The 15,126-nt window shown below is 37.6% G+C and overlaps 1 protein-coding gene across 2 annotated transcripts; it reads right to left on the reverse strand.

The window, feature by feature from the left end:
* Positions 1-1,676: 1,676 nt before the first annotated feature.
* LOC145778716 (RING finger protein 24-like) lies at positions 1,677-14,177 on the reverse strand. Of its 2 annotated transcripts, none has more exons than XM_082590274.1 (8): positions 14,060-14,177; positions 13,740-13,816; positions 10,378-10,511; positions 8,505-8,547; positions 7,967-8,017; positions 7,557-7,636; positions 6,226-6,371; positions 1,677-2,574 (listed from the first exon to the last, which is right to left on the reverse strand). In XM_082590274.1, exons 2-8 carry the CDS (start codon positions 13,740-13,742, stop codon positions 2,495-2,497), a joined length of 537 nt encoding a protein of 178 aa, XP_082446400.1. In that variant the 5' UTR covers positions 13,743-13,816; positions 14,060-14,177; the 3' UTR covers positions 1,677-2,494. The 2 variants fall into 2 exon arrangements, with proteins under 2 accessions (XP_082446400.1, XP_082446401.1); XM_082590275.1 differs by lacking the exon at positions 1,677-2,574 and adding an exon at positions 2,889-6,126.
* Positions 14,178-15,126: the final 949 nt, after the last annotated feature.

Genomic DNA, 15,126 nt, shown 5'->3' on the forward strand with positions numbered 1-15,126 from the left:
TCTGCCAATACCAAACATTCAAATATCTCAGCCAGGAATTGGCAACAAGAAAACATAGAGACTTAGCTTTATTACCGAAAAATGCCCAAGAAAACATGATCTTATCCTTTTGCTATGCCACCAAACAGCACCATTTCACAGTAATATTCATACCTAAAGTTTTGTTGAAAATGCTCTCAGAATGCACCAAATTCAAAGTAACTTTTCAAAATTTTCTGGGGGAGGCCCCCCAGACCACCCGACGCTGGGTGTCGCCTTTGGCGAAGACGACGTCGGGCTTCGCCCGCCGGCCGTAAAAACTCCCCCCTTTCAAAATTCCTGGCTACGCTACTGACTTCAACAATCGGAAAACTTCACTCTGCCAATCTCGGTAACTGGCCCTGCGTCAAAGGCCTCTACAAATATGCGAAACTACCAGGAATAACCAATCATGGCTTTGTCAGTCCGAGGATAAAGATTCAAAATCAACCAAACACACCAAACGTATCAATGTCACCGACTGTCAATATCCAACATCCGCGTCATTAGGCTCACCAGCGTTTAATGTTGTGAAAAGCCCGTTATACACACAATTGAAAGAAACTTTGCAAGAAGGAGAGGATATAGCAGCTATAGCAGCCTTAGCTTACCTTCTTTGGCTTAAAAATTTCCACTAAATATCACAAATTTACTGACTTCATTGATTTGAAATAATTAATCATACCGAATGATGACCGACAATAAATAGCCTATCGAGCTTGCTGTAACAGTATTTTTACTTTTTTTTTTATTTCAGAAAGTCAAAAATTCATCAACAGATTAGAAATGAGTGAAATCGATTAAAAATAAGTGGACACAAAAAGTAACTTAATTTACAGTATTTTTCAAGGTCAGATTATTGTGTAGACCTATAGCCTACCTCATTGTGTTTTGTTGAAATTGCCTCCTCCTAAGGCTATTGTAGCTTCGGTAGAGATAGCCTACTTTTTATATCTATAGGCTACTTTTTATATCCTACCATAGGCCTACACAGATAATTGCTAGTAACTTGATGGGATTGAATAACTCATAAACAATAAGTTACATGAAATAAAAGATAACTACAAAATTCAAATGTTTTCGGCAAAACTTTCTGCCCTCGTCAGGAAAATAACTCTTAAGATAAGGCTATTTGGTAGATCCGCCCTTGCATTCGAAAGTCATACGCACAGCAGGCTATCTTAATGGTTTCAAAACATCAGCGCGTTTTATCATTTTGTATTTTTTAAAGTACTGATATAGTGAGGCCTACTACAGTTCTACGCTACAATGAAGCGGTGGGATAGCGCAGCTGATAAGGTGCTCGCTTTCCAATCATACAATCCTGGTTCGACTCCTGCTTAAGCTGGTTGCTGAAAGACACCGCTCACCTCTATCCAGGGTGTAATAAATTGGGTGGGCGTAGTTGCTGAAGTAAAGGCGACCGAGAGAAAGGAACTGGCCACCCTACTCTCGTTAGTGCCGAAGGCTTAGTAGGTTATAGGCTAGTGATCAGAACCTTATCTTCTCATCCCCCGATGCTTGGATCAAGTATGGGACTCTCCTTTACCCGCCTTTACCTTTACTGCAGTTCGTGCGACAATATTGGAAACACAAACCAATTTTATTTATAAAAATCCAAACAGTTACAAAACTGCAAGAAAAGAAAGTTCTGCGCCCCCTTGAAGGCAGCGTCCTAGGGCCGAGACGACTGCCTAGTTCGCCTAAATAAAAGAACGCGCCTACTCTGGCCAACATCGATACAGCTTTGGCTACCAACGGCACTTTGCGCAATGTAACCCCATGGCTGAGTCTAATATTTTTAGACAATTTCTTTGTTCGTTTTGCCATCTCCACCATGGTTGAGCTTTTATTCGTCAGAAAGTACCCATCCCGTCTCATGGTCGACAGATGCTGAATCTGTGCTCTTCTGGTTGGACAATCAGGCCGTCATAAAACTTGACACTTACTTGATTCTGTAGGCCTACAAGTAGGCTACAAAAAAACGGTTTTATAAACTTGGGCTGAACGAAAAGAACCTTTTAAAAAAGAATTCAATTAAAACTAACTAGACACAAGGAGGTTTACCGAAACAAAGTATTTTGACACCTACCTAAGCTATGTAATGGACAGAGGTGGGCACCCGCTACTTTTAAAGTAGCGCGCTACTCGCTACCGCTACTTGGGCCAAAGTAGCGCGCGCTACCGCTACTTTTGTCTAAAATAAGACTAAAAAAATAAGACTTTTTAAATTTCATTCTTTATCACATAGCGATCTATGGCCGCCCACGGGGTATACAAAAGCCTTTCTAACGTGCGAACCAATTACAGTTGCTGGAGGCTGCAATATTTTTAATTTTTAACTTTAGACTAAATGAATTTAATATCTCTAACGATAGTTATGAGTTATCAAAGTACCAACGCGTGTGATCACCGAATTTCAAATAACTCCTGGTTTCGCTTCAAAACATGACAAATCTTTCAATGTTTCAATCTTTCAACACCAGCGTTTCTGACTTCTATCAAGCGTAGCAGATCGGCCTCCAGTCAAATTCGCAGCTTGCATGTTGGCATGGCCTGTAAAAAAGGTCGCCACGGTTCATTACTTTTTGCATCCATCATCTATTTTATGTATGTTTTTTCCCAAACTTATGTTAATAAGATAAAAACAAACAAATGCGTAGCTATAAAGCTATGCATGTAGTGAAAACGTAGCTTGGCTTTACACCAATTTCGACAAAAACAATTCTAGTTTTTAAAACATCCGCTGAGGTATTTAATAACTGCAGAAAAAGAGGACTACATTTTAGAACTTTCGCAACCCTGACATTGACAATTGAAATTAAACTCACTTAAACTGTTGCTGTATATTTGAATAATATGAATGTTTATGAATCCGTTAGTTGACAACTAGGATGCAAGTGAAGTTTTCAATTGGTGGAACTGGCAGCAAGAATGAATACACAGCTCTGACAATTGGTTTACTGTATTTGAAATACATCTCTCCACAATACCAAGTCAAGCCATGCTTTGCTAATACTGGATGAAGAAATATAGTTTCTCAACAATTCAACTAAAACTAGTGCCAAAATAATGCGTTAATGCACCTTTTCCATCGCTACAGATGCGAATAATAAAATCAACGCGAAAACTAAATAGATGCTAATAGACTTTTCACTTTTATATCTCTTTCTCCCACTACAGTAAAGCGGTATTTGTTAGGGCAAGCTTGCACATACTGAGTAAAGAAATTCGGTCAGTTTCAAATGAAGTTTTTCTGTAAATCCATGAAAATAATGATAGAACTTGCCTTCGATGATATCCGTAACAAAATAATAAGCAAATCGTCGAAGCATAAGAAGAATATCCGAAAAGCATGGTCAATTGGCCATAGCCTACGTAGTTCAAACATGTTTTTGCGTTACATAAATACGTCGAAGTCCTATGACACAAAATTTGAAGATAAACTAAGATGTGGTTTTTGCCTTAGCTTAAAAGACAATTTATTACTGTGAGAGAACAACAGGTTTAGACAAATATTTGCCAATAACCTCATACAATATCATGCTAAAAGTTTAAAGGGCTGGCTTTCAAACAAAATACAAAAAACTATAAGGATACTTTTAGTGGATTTATAATTTCAAAGTACGCCAAAGAAATATTTTGTCAGCGCACCAACTAATGGTCGTGTGACATGTTTTCATATACTGCCTTCATGTTTTGTTTTGGACAGGTCTCTTCCATTCTGGAGTGATATATTTGAGAGCCATGGATGCTTGGATCGCTTCAACAACCCAGATAGCCAATTAACCGTTTTTTCATAACGGTTGATTTGCGGTCTGGGAAAATTCCAGACAGTAAAAGTGTTTTCGCACAGACCCAGTGTTTCGCGACGTGGAAACAATGTAAAAATAGAAACCTTCGCTGGCGGAGCATGAAAACGACTGTACAGTGATAAATAATAAAGAGCAATGAAGGAGCATCAAAAATACGCACAAAGATGTAAAGAAATCGTAAAAAACTGCAAAGTCGCCAAACAAAATTAACAAAAAATATACCATCAAATGATCAAAGACCTTCCAAGAAGTAAATCAACCATTTTTTACATTGATTTGCTGTCTGGATTAGTATTTTTGTTCGCCTGCGTACGAACAACAGAATAGTTATGCACTGATAGATTAATGGCACGTTGTATGCGAGGTTAACCCATGACCAACGATTAAAGCCATTAACCCAGCCAACAACACTCGTTCTTATTACATTGATATAACGTGCGCAGGCGAATTTTGGTGACAGGGCATGTGAAGTTATTGCGATCTTAGAGATATGTAACTAGAAATATACCACATGACAAAAATGCAAGAGTAACAAAAGCTTAAAGCAATTAAGTTCAACCACGTTGGAAGAAAACATATAAATCCTTACTTCGAAGACATGTTTACTGTTCACGCTGGCGCTGAATGTCCAAGCGCATGGCGGAGTTACGGTGACACATCGGAAATGACGTCATAATAAACCTGATTGACCGTAAGCTTGGAGACCGGCGTTTCGCTTTTCCAAAAAGGCAAGTTGTAGTTGTTTACCAACTGATAGAAATGAACGAATGACATCAACCTGCGTTGTTTCACCGTTATCAAACATTGTGTACCAGTTAGAATACAAAGAAAGTAATTACCACTATCGTGTTTTTTACAGATGAGTTTGTTGTTAATTCTTTCTTTTGACAACGTTTTACTTAAAACGTAAAAAACAACAAGAAGTCAATGTTTATTCACCGTATCAACGAAAACGTTTGTAATCATTTCCACAGGTGCTGTCGGTTCGTAAGAATTAAAACATGACAAAGAAACTTTGCCGTCTTGTAGACAAACCGATTACGTTGCACAAAACACCAGACAATGGAAAAATTGATACCCGGCGAGCAAAATACGTCTATTTGCATTGTTTTACTTCCTACAGATGTCGATTCAATGCAAAAAGGGGTTTTGATAGCTGGGTAGCTCAAATACGTCATGCATTTGCAGACATCAGGTAACCAATCAAGCACGAAGAAAGTTCCCCATTTCGATTGAGCACTTAACAACTTTCGTTCAGTCCGATGCATCACTGATAATGATGAACTTATTTGACAAATGAAGTTGATAAACTTATTTGACCAACTTGAATTTGTTTGTTCACAAATCCTCCCGTTTCCATGATATCATCGGTGGTCATTGGCGAAACTGGAAACAACGGTTTAAGTTGTTCTGCTAATGTCCAGCTGATTAAATATGTCTTTTTACATTGATTCGACGCAGTTTAAAGCGTACGTGATGTGGATGATGAGCTGCTGTTGACAGCGTTACCTTCTGCGTTCTCGACAGAAAAGATTAAATTGTGGGTGATTGCCAAACTGTTAATAACTTTTCAAATTTGTAAGGTCTTACAACAATCGTCAATAAGCCTTTGAGAAACACAACAAAAGCCCACATCGGCAAATAACTTAGTGGTTTTTACTGAAGCTTTCGCTGCTTTAAAAGTAGGGTCTTCAGTTTGTATTTGTGTAACATGTTATGTGTGTGCCATTCTGTCATCCTAGACAGTAAATCTAGACAACCTAGACAGTTCAACGTTTGCAGACGTAGTATCAATGTAAACGTAAGGTGAAAAACGACTGATTTACTGTCTGGGCAGGTGTACCCAGCTAGAAAGACTGGTCATTTTTACATTGACTCAACATTTACAGTCGTACAGCATCTGCAGCGGTTGAATCAACTAAACAACTAACTTTGTTAGCTGATACACTGCAGTGATAAATCGATGCTAAACAACATCCATGACAAACGATGTTTCTTTTGGTGTGACCATCCTGGTTAACAAGAGTTGTAACTTTTACATCGTTTTAACGTCACCAGACGATGAAACAATGCAAACATGAATAGTTGGACATCATATCAAAGGATTAAAAATGGTAGCTGGTATCATTTCACAAAATAAACAAACATATTGTCAAATTTCACAGATAAATTCAACAATTAAACGTGATTGTCATGCAAAAAGCCACCTTAATCTCAACCGCAGCACTGAGCTCAATAACTCGTGGCTGGTGTCTTCCGACTCATTCTTCTACGAACCCTGGAGATTGTCACACTGAAGGAAAAGGAGAAAATGGACAGTCCAGTGAATTGCAGATAGGTTAAATGTGCGAATGTCAACAAGTTTTGATTCAAACTTGGCTTGGAAACATACCAGCAGCAGTGCCAACCGTAGGTGGCACCGCAAATGGATGTCCCGCTGAACCAAAGATCTTGTGGTGTTGGTGATGATGCCTGTTGGGAATTGCGGCCATACACATCGGACAGATCGCTCGCTGGGCCAACCACGCACGTAAACACCTGCCAAAAGATAACATTAGCAGTACACTGCTTTTTGATTACATCAGCAGTAATATATTACCCTCTCTCCATGTACTTGGGAAACTAATAGCGCATAGATCTTCTGTAAATAAAACCTTATTGAGTTTTTACCGGTGAGAATTTAATTTTGTAATTTTGCTATCTTAACGGGGCAAAAATCAGCCCAACACTGAGCTGGTGGGCGCAAAGTCATCTATTTGAACATACAGCGCACTTGAATACGCTAAAAAGTTTTGAAAAAGGAAAGGAGCTGTTGTAATCAATGCTCTATAATGATAACATCGAATAACAGGAAACAACGCGTGGTGGCAACAATCAAGACTCTCAAAGTCATCATGCGAGTATGCAATCGCGAGAAAATTTTAAAACCAAAGTAAGCACTTCGTCAGGCCAGCAATTCTTTTAGATTTCGAAGAGTTAACCTGGCTGTTGACGTGACTACAGCACAGCCCAAACCACGACGTCACAAAAGCTTGCACTACAATTACGCAGCTGTTCAGTAATAACAGAAAACACAAGATAGCATGATGGTAGTTATTAAAACTTTGGCATGTAATCATAGCTTTGGTACACCAGTGTAGCCAACGTCGTTTTCCAAATTATTAGATCGGCACACCTTTGAATACAGCCTGCTACCAAATATAAACCACCCTACATAATACGCAGTTTGAATGTAACACTTAAACTGTGCATTCTTCTTCTGTTGAAGATCAGCGCATAAACATTTTTATTTCGTCGCAGGCTGTATACCGCAGCATGTGGACTAAATCTATCATCAACAAACTTTAAATGAATTTTCAAACGTAGCAGAAAATACAACTGAAAAGAATGCACGCTTCCATTTCACTAGGAAGCGATGACAACGCTAAAGTTCAAGGAACGGCAGAGGAAGGTCTTTTTCTAAGGTCACACTGAAGGAAAAACCTAGACATGCCTTTTTTGATTCAATTGCTGTTACTTGTTTTCTACTAAAGATAAAGAACCCGATCGATAGAAAAGTTTAGAGAGCTGCATTTGGAAAAAGTCCAAGACATTTCGTACAGGCTTTCTCGCTAAGAAATTCTGACTACGGATTAAAATAGGGGATTTTGTTCAGTGTTTGCCATCAGGCACAATCACAAAGAAGTGTATACACAGCAACGGCTACAATCACGGAATACTTACTTTTTATGGAAAACATGGTTACACGGACAAATAGCCAGCACTTCCTTATTCTTGAAATCGTCAATGCAAACGGGACACATCTGACGAGAAAGTAGCTTAAGTTGGGTCAATGATTCTAATTTTAGACACCAAAGTATCTTTTCATTTTAACATTGCCTTTTTCATCACGCATTGTTTACATATGTTTCCGCACAGCCAAATAAACAAAAAAACTCTCTGTTGGTTGAAACAAAGCATGTTTAATCGTTACAAACGGCCAAGACATTCCTTAAGCACGCCTTTTAAAACATACATTGCACAGTTCGACAAATATTGATATTGCAAATATACTATTGTTAAGCAAATCACGTGAGGCAACAAATAGATCAAACAACTAGGAAGATCAGATTAATAAATAACAATAAACTCACATCATTCTTAGTCTCTCGCAGAGGGTCGCCTTTGTCTATATTTAGAGTTACCTAAGAAAGAATAACACTTGAAAGAAATTGAATTCTAAGATGCAGTTAAATTTAGATGACCGGTTATAATAACCTATCATCATAAACCACGCTGCTTACATCATGCATGGAATAAAAAATATTTACGTAGGTTACGGAAGTAGACCGAAACCAAGTTGTGTAGACTGCGTTGGTTGGCATGTAACTGTTAATGCTCTGGTGAGTAATTACGAGTTTGCTTTTCCAGTATGTAAACAATTTATGTTACATTGTTCACGTGACAACCATTATTCAAAGTCTTTGGAAATTGGAAGAGGCTATGAATCAAGTACAAGCAGACCAAATTTTCTTTAGGCGGACAGGAATGCATACCAAGCAAGAAAAGCTAGCAGGCAATACTCGGCAGAAAATCATCGCTTTTTAACAATGGTTCAACGTATGTGGACGTTGCAGCAATGTAAAAAAACTGACTTGCTGGAAGGGTATTGGTTGGTAGGTAAACACAAACCTTTTTGTAGCCACTGACTTTACTCGGTCGCGACGCTTTTCGTCTAAACAAAAGACTTGGGTCAGAAAAAACACCAAGTCGACCTCAGTTTGAACCAAATGTCTCACTATGAGAGACTTTACCCAAACAATTGAAGGTGTTGGGTTACAAAAATTTAAATAGCCAAAATCTTAAAAAAATATTACACAAAATCATTCGTTTTCCACTGATCACATAGGTACAATTAAAGACTGTTTTGAATAATACATATTTAAAGATAAAAGAAAAAAAACTTACAATCAAAAAACAACTCATGAAAACAATGGATTTAAGCACAGCAGAAAACTCAAGTCAACCAGTGGATACCTTTTAGACATAGGTTGCAATGAGTTTGTATCAGGCATAATGTACTGTATACCTTACCATTACATATTTGATAAAAAATGCCGATTTATAAAGCTGCTCTCAAAAGCACAAATACAAGCTGGTTAAATTAAAAGGGAATTTTTCAATAAGTTTTAACTGTTTATAAGGAAAACTTCGTATATATAACTCATACAACTAATCATACATAACATTAAAGTTAAAACAAAACTTTTATACTGTTTTGTGACCTTAAAAATCTATACATTTACAACAACATTACCATTGATAAGTCACATCAATGCACAAATTAATTGATATGTACTGTTTTGGTGTATATCTCAGGCCTCGAAATTCGTTTTTGTTGACGGCGGACAAACGTGTCCGGTCTGAGCAGCTATCTCGGCGGACAAATTAAGTCTCACGGCGGACACACCAGTTTAGCGTCGATCGTTGTGCTTAATCACTTTATCTTCATAATTCTTCACCATTTGAGAACTGTAGCTACGGTTTAGAAGGCTTTTTAAAATTTCAGTGAAGTCACTCTGAAAAGCTTTCATCAGAGCAACGACGTGCGCTTGAACAGTCAAAGCGCCGTGTAGCTGCTCAATACGCTGCTACATAACTGATTAACTTCCACCTGCGAGGTCGTGTGGATTCTTGCGTCACAATGCTCTTGGCACTAGTCGGAAAACTTCTACACTAACGCTTCTATTTTCTGCTAAGTTTATTTTTGCGTGTTATGTGAGCGAAAGAGAATTTTCCCTGGGCCATTTCTTTCTTGCTGTAATACCAAAACTTGACAAATTTGCTGCATCTTGCTGCAATAGATTACTCGTATAACCGGAATCTAATTTTGTAACCAACCTTGCTTTATCAATATTACTCGGAGATCAAAGCCAGACATTGTGACGTAAAACTTGAACTAAGTTGCGCTGATTAGTGTAGAAGTAGCGGTACTCCCATCGATTCTTAGCGAAGAATTTAGCCTATCTTTGTTACGCTAATTCAATGTCATCAATCGTTGAAACAACGTAAAAATCGAAAGTTTTCCTGCTTGAATGGAAGCTAAGGGATACAGTATTCACATTTTCTAGATGTGCGCCGCGCGGGAAATAATATTCTCGCAACAATTGTTCGTGCTATGCAATGACGATTTGTAGCGCTAGTTCATGTGCTATTTCCCCGCGGACAAATATGACCGATCTAGATGGTACTTCCCGCGGACATCACATGCTGTGACGGCGGACATGTCCGCCGTGTCCGCCGTGAATTTCGAGGCCTGATATCTTAAAAAACTATTGACAAAAAAGCATGAAAATATATAAAAATTCAAAAATAATTTTTTTTAAATCTCGAAATATTCAAAAGGCTTTTAAAACGCTGTCAAAATAAAATCAACTTACTGAAGTACGGTTAGATGCAGAAATTGTGATAGGCTGATAGTGATACTATACCAACAAAAAAAAAATTTAAATACACAACTCCAAAAATTATGATAAAAAATAAATCATGCAAATAGCTCACTGACTTGGCAAAATAGCAGCAAATAGCAAAGCACACGACTAGAACAAAGCTGCAGACGACAATGATCGGCAAAGCCATTTTGTATGAAATTGCTTCCATAAACTCCTGTTCATCATCATGGGTGTCATGATCATTGTTCTGAAAAATAACAGACGAAAATCACCAGCACCGCAGTGACATAGAAAGCCAGATAGCCAAGAATGTTTTAAATTGTATGATGGCTTTTGGTATCTGATTATTTGTTAAATTAAGAATGTTTAATAATTATATAATCATAAATAATCTTTCAAGAATCTTTTAAGATAAAATTACAAGAAAAAATTATGATGAGCCATCAAGACGTTATCAGAAATTATCAGTCTGAATCAACAAACCAACGTAGATGATAAGCTGGATCTTGACATTGGGCATTTAGAAATTCTTCATGCTATTGTTCTTTAAAAAGAATTACATACCGGTACTGACAAAATTAAGTTACAGTATGTCAAGTTGCTCAAACACTTAACTTTTGTAACTGCCCTTATAACAGTAACAACTAAAAACTTTATACAATGCAGCCTATAACTAACTGTACAGTAGGGTGGGTCGATTTCTCCATTCATCATATAAATTTGAACATAGGTGCCACTTTACCTTCTAAACATTTCCTCAAAGTTTAAAATCGTTTTGTGCACAGCAACCCATTACCCCAACGACCCTCTGTTTTTATAACAGGGTTGCCAGATTGGGCGAAAAGTTGCGGTAATTTTTGTCATTTTATCTCATTTTTTGCCCAATCCGGCAATCCTGCGCAGTGAGCGAACTTCTAATAGTTGTGCGGTTTAACACGCCACACAAAAACTTTGTGAAACTGACTCTTTATCTTATTAATCCGATAATGATCCGAGTTTCAAGGAGAGTTTCTCAACAAGTAGTGCCTAGGCCCTACAGTACCATCCCAATCCCTTGTGTTGCAAGGGAAGCAGATCGAAAGATGGTTTTTGACAAAACAGTTGCTGCTATTGCCACTGCTACTTTGCAGGGTGTGGTAGGAAAAGACTTCTCCACATATATCATTATTGACCCACGGAAAGTGAGACATAGCCGAGTCAAGAGGCGTACTGGATTGAAACCAACCCAACATGTCGCCAATAATTTTATATCGCTCAATTTCGATGGGAGAAAGGATGAATAATATGTCTTTGATGACTACCACCACAGGAGAAAAATAAAAGAATACCATTACGTTTTACTGACACAACCTGGTGACATCTACATCTCTTATGTCACAACACCAAGTAGTCGTTCAATTGACATTTTATAATGTATGATCGACGAGAATATGAACATGGATGGAATTCTAATAACAGGTTGTGACGGGACAGCAGTGAACACTGGAAATAGTAATGGAGTAATCGCTAGAATAGAAGATCATATCCATTATACAGTTCAGTGGAATATATGTTGGCTTATGCTGCCCATCAATGAGTTACCATTGCAAAATCTATTTGGATTATTTGGAAAGACATCTGGTCCAGAAACATTCATTGGTGAAATTGGCGATATTCTGTGGTCAAACCATATAGCCTTGGAGATCGCATTGTTTGATAAAATCGAGAGTCCCCATTTGCCAAAATTGGACAATTCAAAGATCTAAGCACAGACCAGATGTACCGTTTGGAAATCTGCCACGCAATCAGTTCTGGGGAATGCTCTGAAACACTCTTACACAGAGATCCTGGGAAATATAATCATTCACAGGAGCAAATCGAATGTGCCGCTATTATGTTAGTCAAACCCATCCATTAGAGATTAGACTCTGTTAAGACATTGACACGATTCATTACAACTGTATATGGGCCTGTATGGATTGCACTAAGATGGCCACAGATATCAGCAATGCTCCAGCAGTACTTTTTCTAATGATACAACTCAATCGTCGACTAGAGCCAGTAGAAGTGCAGTCTGTCATCGACAAATCGATCAAGCAAAATTGTTATTCAGCTCACCCCGAAAACTTGCTAGATGCTATGTTTCATGACAATAAACCTGCCATTCGTGAAGTAGCTGTTAGGCGAATTCTGAAAGTACGAAAGCTTTCATCTACAATAATATGAAGATTCCATCGCCCTGCTGATCAACTCAATCTTAATGCAATGGATTATATTGATGTGAACGATTGGACACAGATTAACGTTACTGAACCACCATTATTATCATCTAAGTCTAAGGACTAAGAGTGAGGATGAACTTTGGGATGCAATAAAGTCAGTCCCAACCCACAGACTCAAGCCGTTGAAAGAATGATTCGTGTAGTCGCTAAGGTCAGCTTCAAAACTCTCGGAAAGGAGAAAAGAAACTCTATGATTTACTCTATCTTAGATGCAAGGAAGCAGCAGCCTACATTTGAATCAAAGAAAGACTGTGTTGTTTATTTTAACATTCAGGTCAGGCCCGGATTTGGGGGGCAGAGGGTGCAGGACAGGTGCCCCGGGCCCCCCTCTTGACTTTTGAAGGGCCTCCCGACGTGGAAAAATGTGATTTTGAGTTATTATTATTTTTTTCTTTCTACCTTTGAAGTCTCTGCAAAATGCTGTGCAGTGCTGGATTATGGCTACTGTAGACGTAGAGGTGGCTTTACGCGCCGAAGGCGCGAAAACATGTTTTGTGCGGGGGCCCCCTGATCTAAAAATGCCCCTGGCCCCTCATTAGCTAAATCCGGCCCTGATCTAGGTGTGGTTTTAACTCATTACATTTCAATTGTGTTTCGCTTTCACTGTAGCCTACCTATTGAATATATATAATTTACCGTGAAGTAGAAATTGTATTTTTCCATATCACCTGGGGTAAGTGGTTAGGAGCACACCATCACATTGAAATTTTAACACTTTATTTAGTATGGCAAGCCTCGCCTAAATACCGATTTATACGACAATCCGACAATTTTATGTGAAAATCGACCCACCCTACTGTACAGTGTTGTACGTGTTATGTTTTACTGGTGTGAAGTTATGGAGTGACATTTCTAATGAGCTGAAAAATAATACATATAATGTCTTTATAGCTAAGTACAAGTGTTTTCTTCTTGGTCAATATGGTGATTAATTCATTCATATTTGCTTTAATGTTGATATTTCTTTGTTTTTTTCTGTATTGGTGTTCATATTTCCGCTTTTTTTTTTTAGTGTGATTATTTGTGTTTTGTTAGTTTGTTTTTTATTACTGTGTTAGACTGCAACAGGCTATGGTAGCAGCTGACATAGATGATCTTACAGGTCTTTTGTTGCCATCCTGTTGTGCTGATAGACACTCAATTTGTATGTACTTTTTGTTTGTTTATTGCCAGCAAAACAATAAACTGAACTGGAACTATACATGAAAAATTACCATTTTAATTATTGATTAAACTTTTTTCTTCTTATAGTACTGAGTTCTTTCTTCTACAAGCAAGAAATGTTGAAAATCTAAAAAAAATATAATGAAAATATTTCAGTAAAAGTATACAGTATCATACTCACTTAATGAGAAAATTGTTTTTATTTACCATTTAAAAATCAAAGTCACTTGTCTCTCATGAAATTACTGAAAACAAGAGAAAATCTCATCTCAAAACTCTTTGGTCTAAATAAACTACAAATTAATCAAATGATAGTTGATATGAGATAAGTTTAAGTCTATATTGATATAATTGGACCATGTCAGCTTACTTGTCACAAACTTTCTTGTCTTTAACTGAACAAACACAACTTTTAGACGCAAATTCAAGTTAACAAAATATGAAGCAAAGTTAAAATAAAGTAGGCTACCAAATTGCAACCTATTGCTAAATGCAAGAAGTAACTTTATTCTTTGCTAGGGAAAGTTATGATCATTCAAGCATAATGATGTTGACATCACAATAGATAGATCCATACTTCATTACTAAGCCTAGCCCTAGGGAATGAGAAGACAAGGTTCTAAACTTCTCATTATACTCAGCCTTCAGCACTAACAGCATCACCATCATGTTAGCCTATATCTCCATGGTTAACTGCATACACTAATTTAACTTTTAAACTAAACTAAGCTGTCAATTCTAAGCTGTTACTATGTGGAGATTCCTATACATAAAGTTATATTTGAAACCTACATACCCATGAAATCCAAACTTTATTTTTGCAGTTAAAACAACACATGCACCAAACAAACAAACTACCATGAAATATGCTTTACTGCCATCTTTTTATACAAGCCCCTCCCCAAAAGCTCAGTAGAGTCGCGGTCGCACAAAACTTTGTGAACGAAGAAAATTCAAGACCAAGCGGAGCTGATTCAACTTTTGGGGTGTGTGCACTTGAGCAACGTATTCCAAGAACTTCTCTCCATTCAGCGGCACCTAATGAATGGTATAATTCCCCGCCAATAACACTTCAACAATCGAAATGACTTCACAGCTGACAATCTTGGTTACCGGCCCTGCGTCAAAAGCCTCTTCAAGTATGCGAAACTACCAGGAATAACTTATCAAGGCTTTGTCAGTCCGAGAATAAAGATTCAAAACTAACTAACCTATTGCACATGAAAACATTTAATTTACATCAAGGCTTTGAATGTGGAGTATTTAGGCTACTGGTAACCTACTGTACACCTATGAAGTTAGACTTATACCTAATAAAATATAAATTGACTTGTTGCGAGAGTTTCTTTAACTTTTTTCATGTTAATTTTGATTGCACCGAAATAACCTTTCTGCTTGTTTTCATGCAAAAAGATTTGCATTTTCAAAGAACTCCCT

The sequence above is a fragment of the Aplidium turbinatum genome, chromosome 10 (assembly GCF_918807975.1).
Source record: "Aplidium turbinatum chromosome 10, kaAplTurb1.1, whole genome shotgun sequence".
Taxonomy (NCBI): domain Eukaryota; kingdom Metazoa; phylum Chordata; class Ascidiacea; order Aplousobranchia; family Polyclinidae; genus Aplidium; species Aplidium turbinatum.

Excerpts from the sequence above, each read along its gene's own strand:
- LOC145778716 (XM_082590274.1), bottom strand. Across the intron at positions 8,548-10,377 it reads ATTTGCTGCTATTTTGCCAA|ACGAAAAGCGTCGCGACCGA; the intron begins GTCAGTGAGCTA and ends TCTTTTGTTTAG. Across the intron at positions 7,637-7,966 it reads TGCGAGAGACTAAGAATGAT|ATGTGTCCCGTTTGCATTGA; the intron begins GTGAGTTTATTG and ends CTTTCTCGTCAG.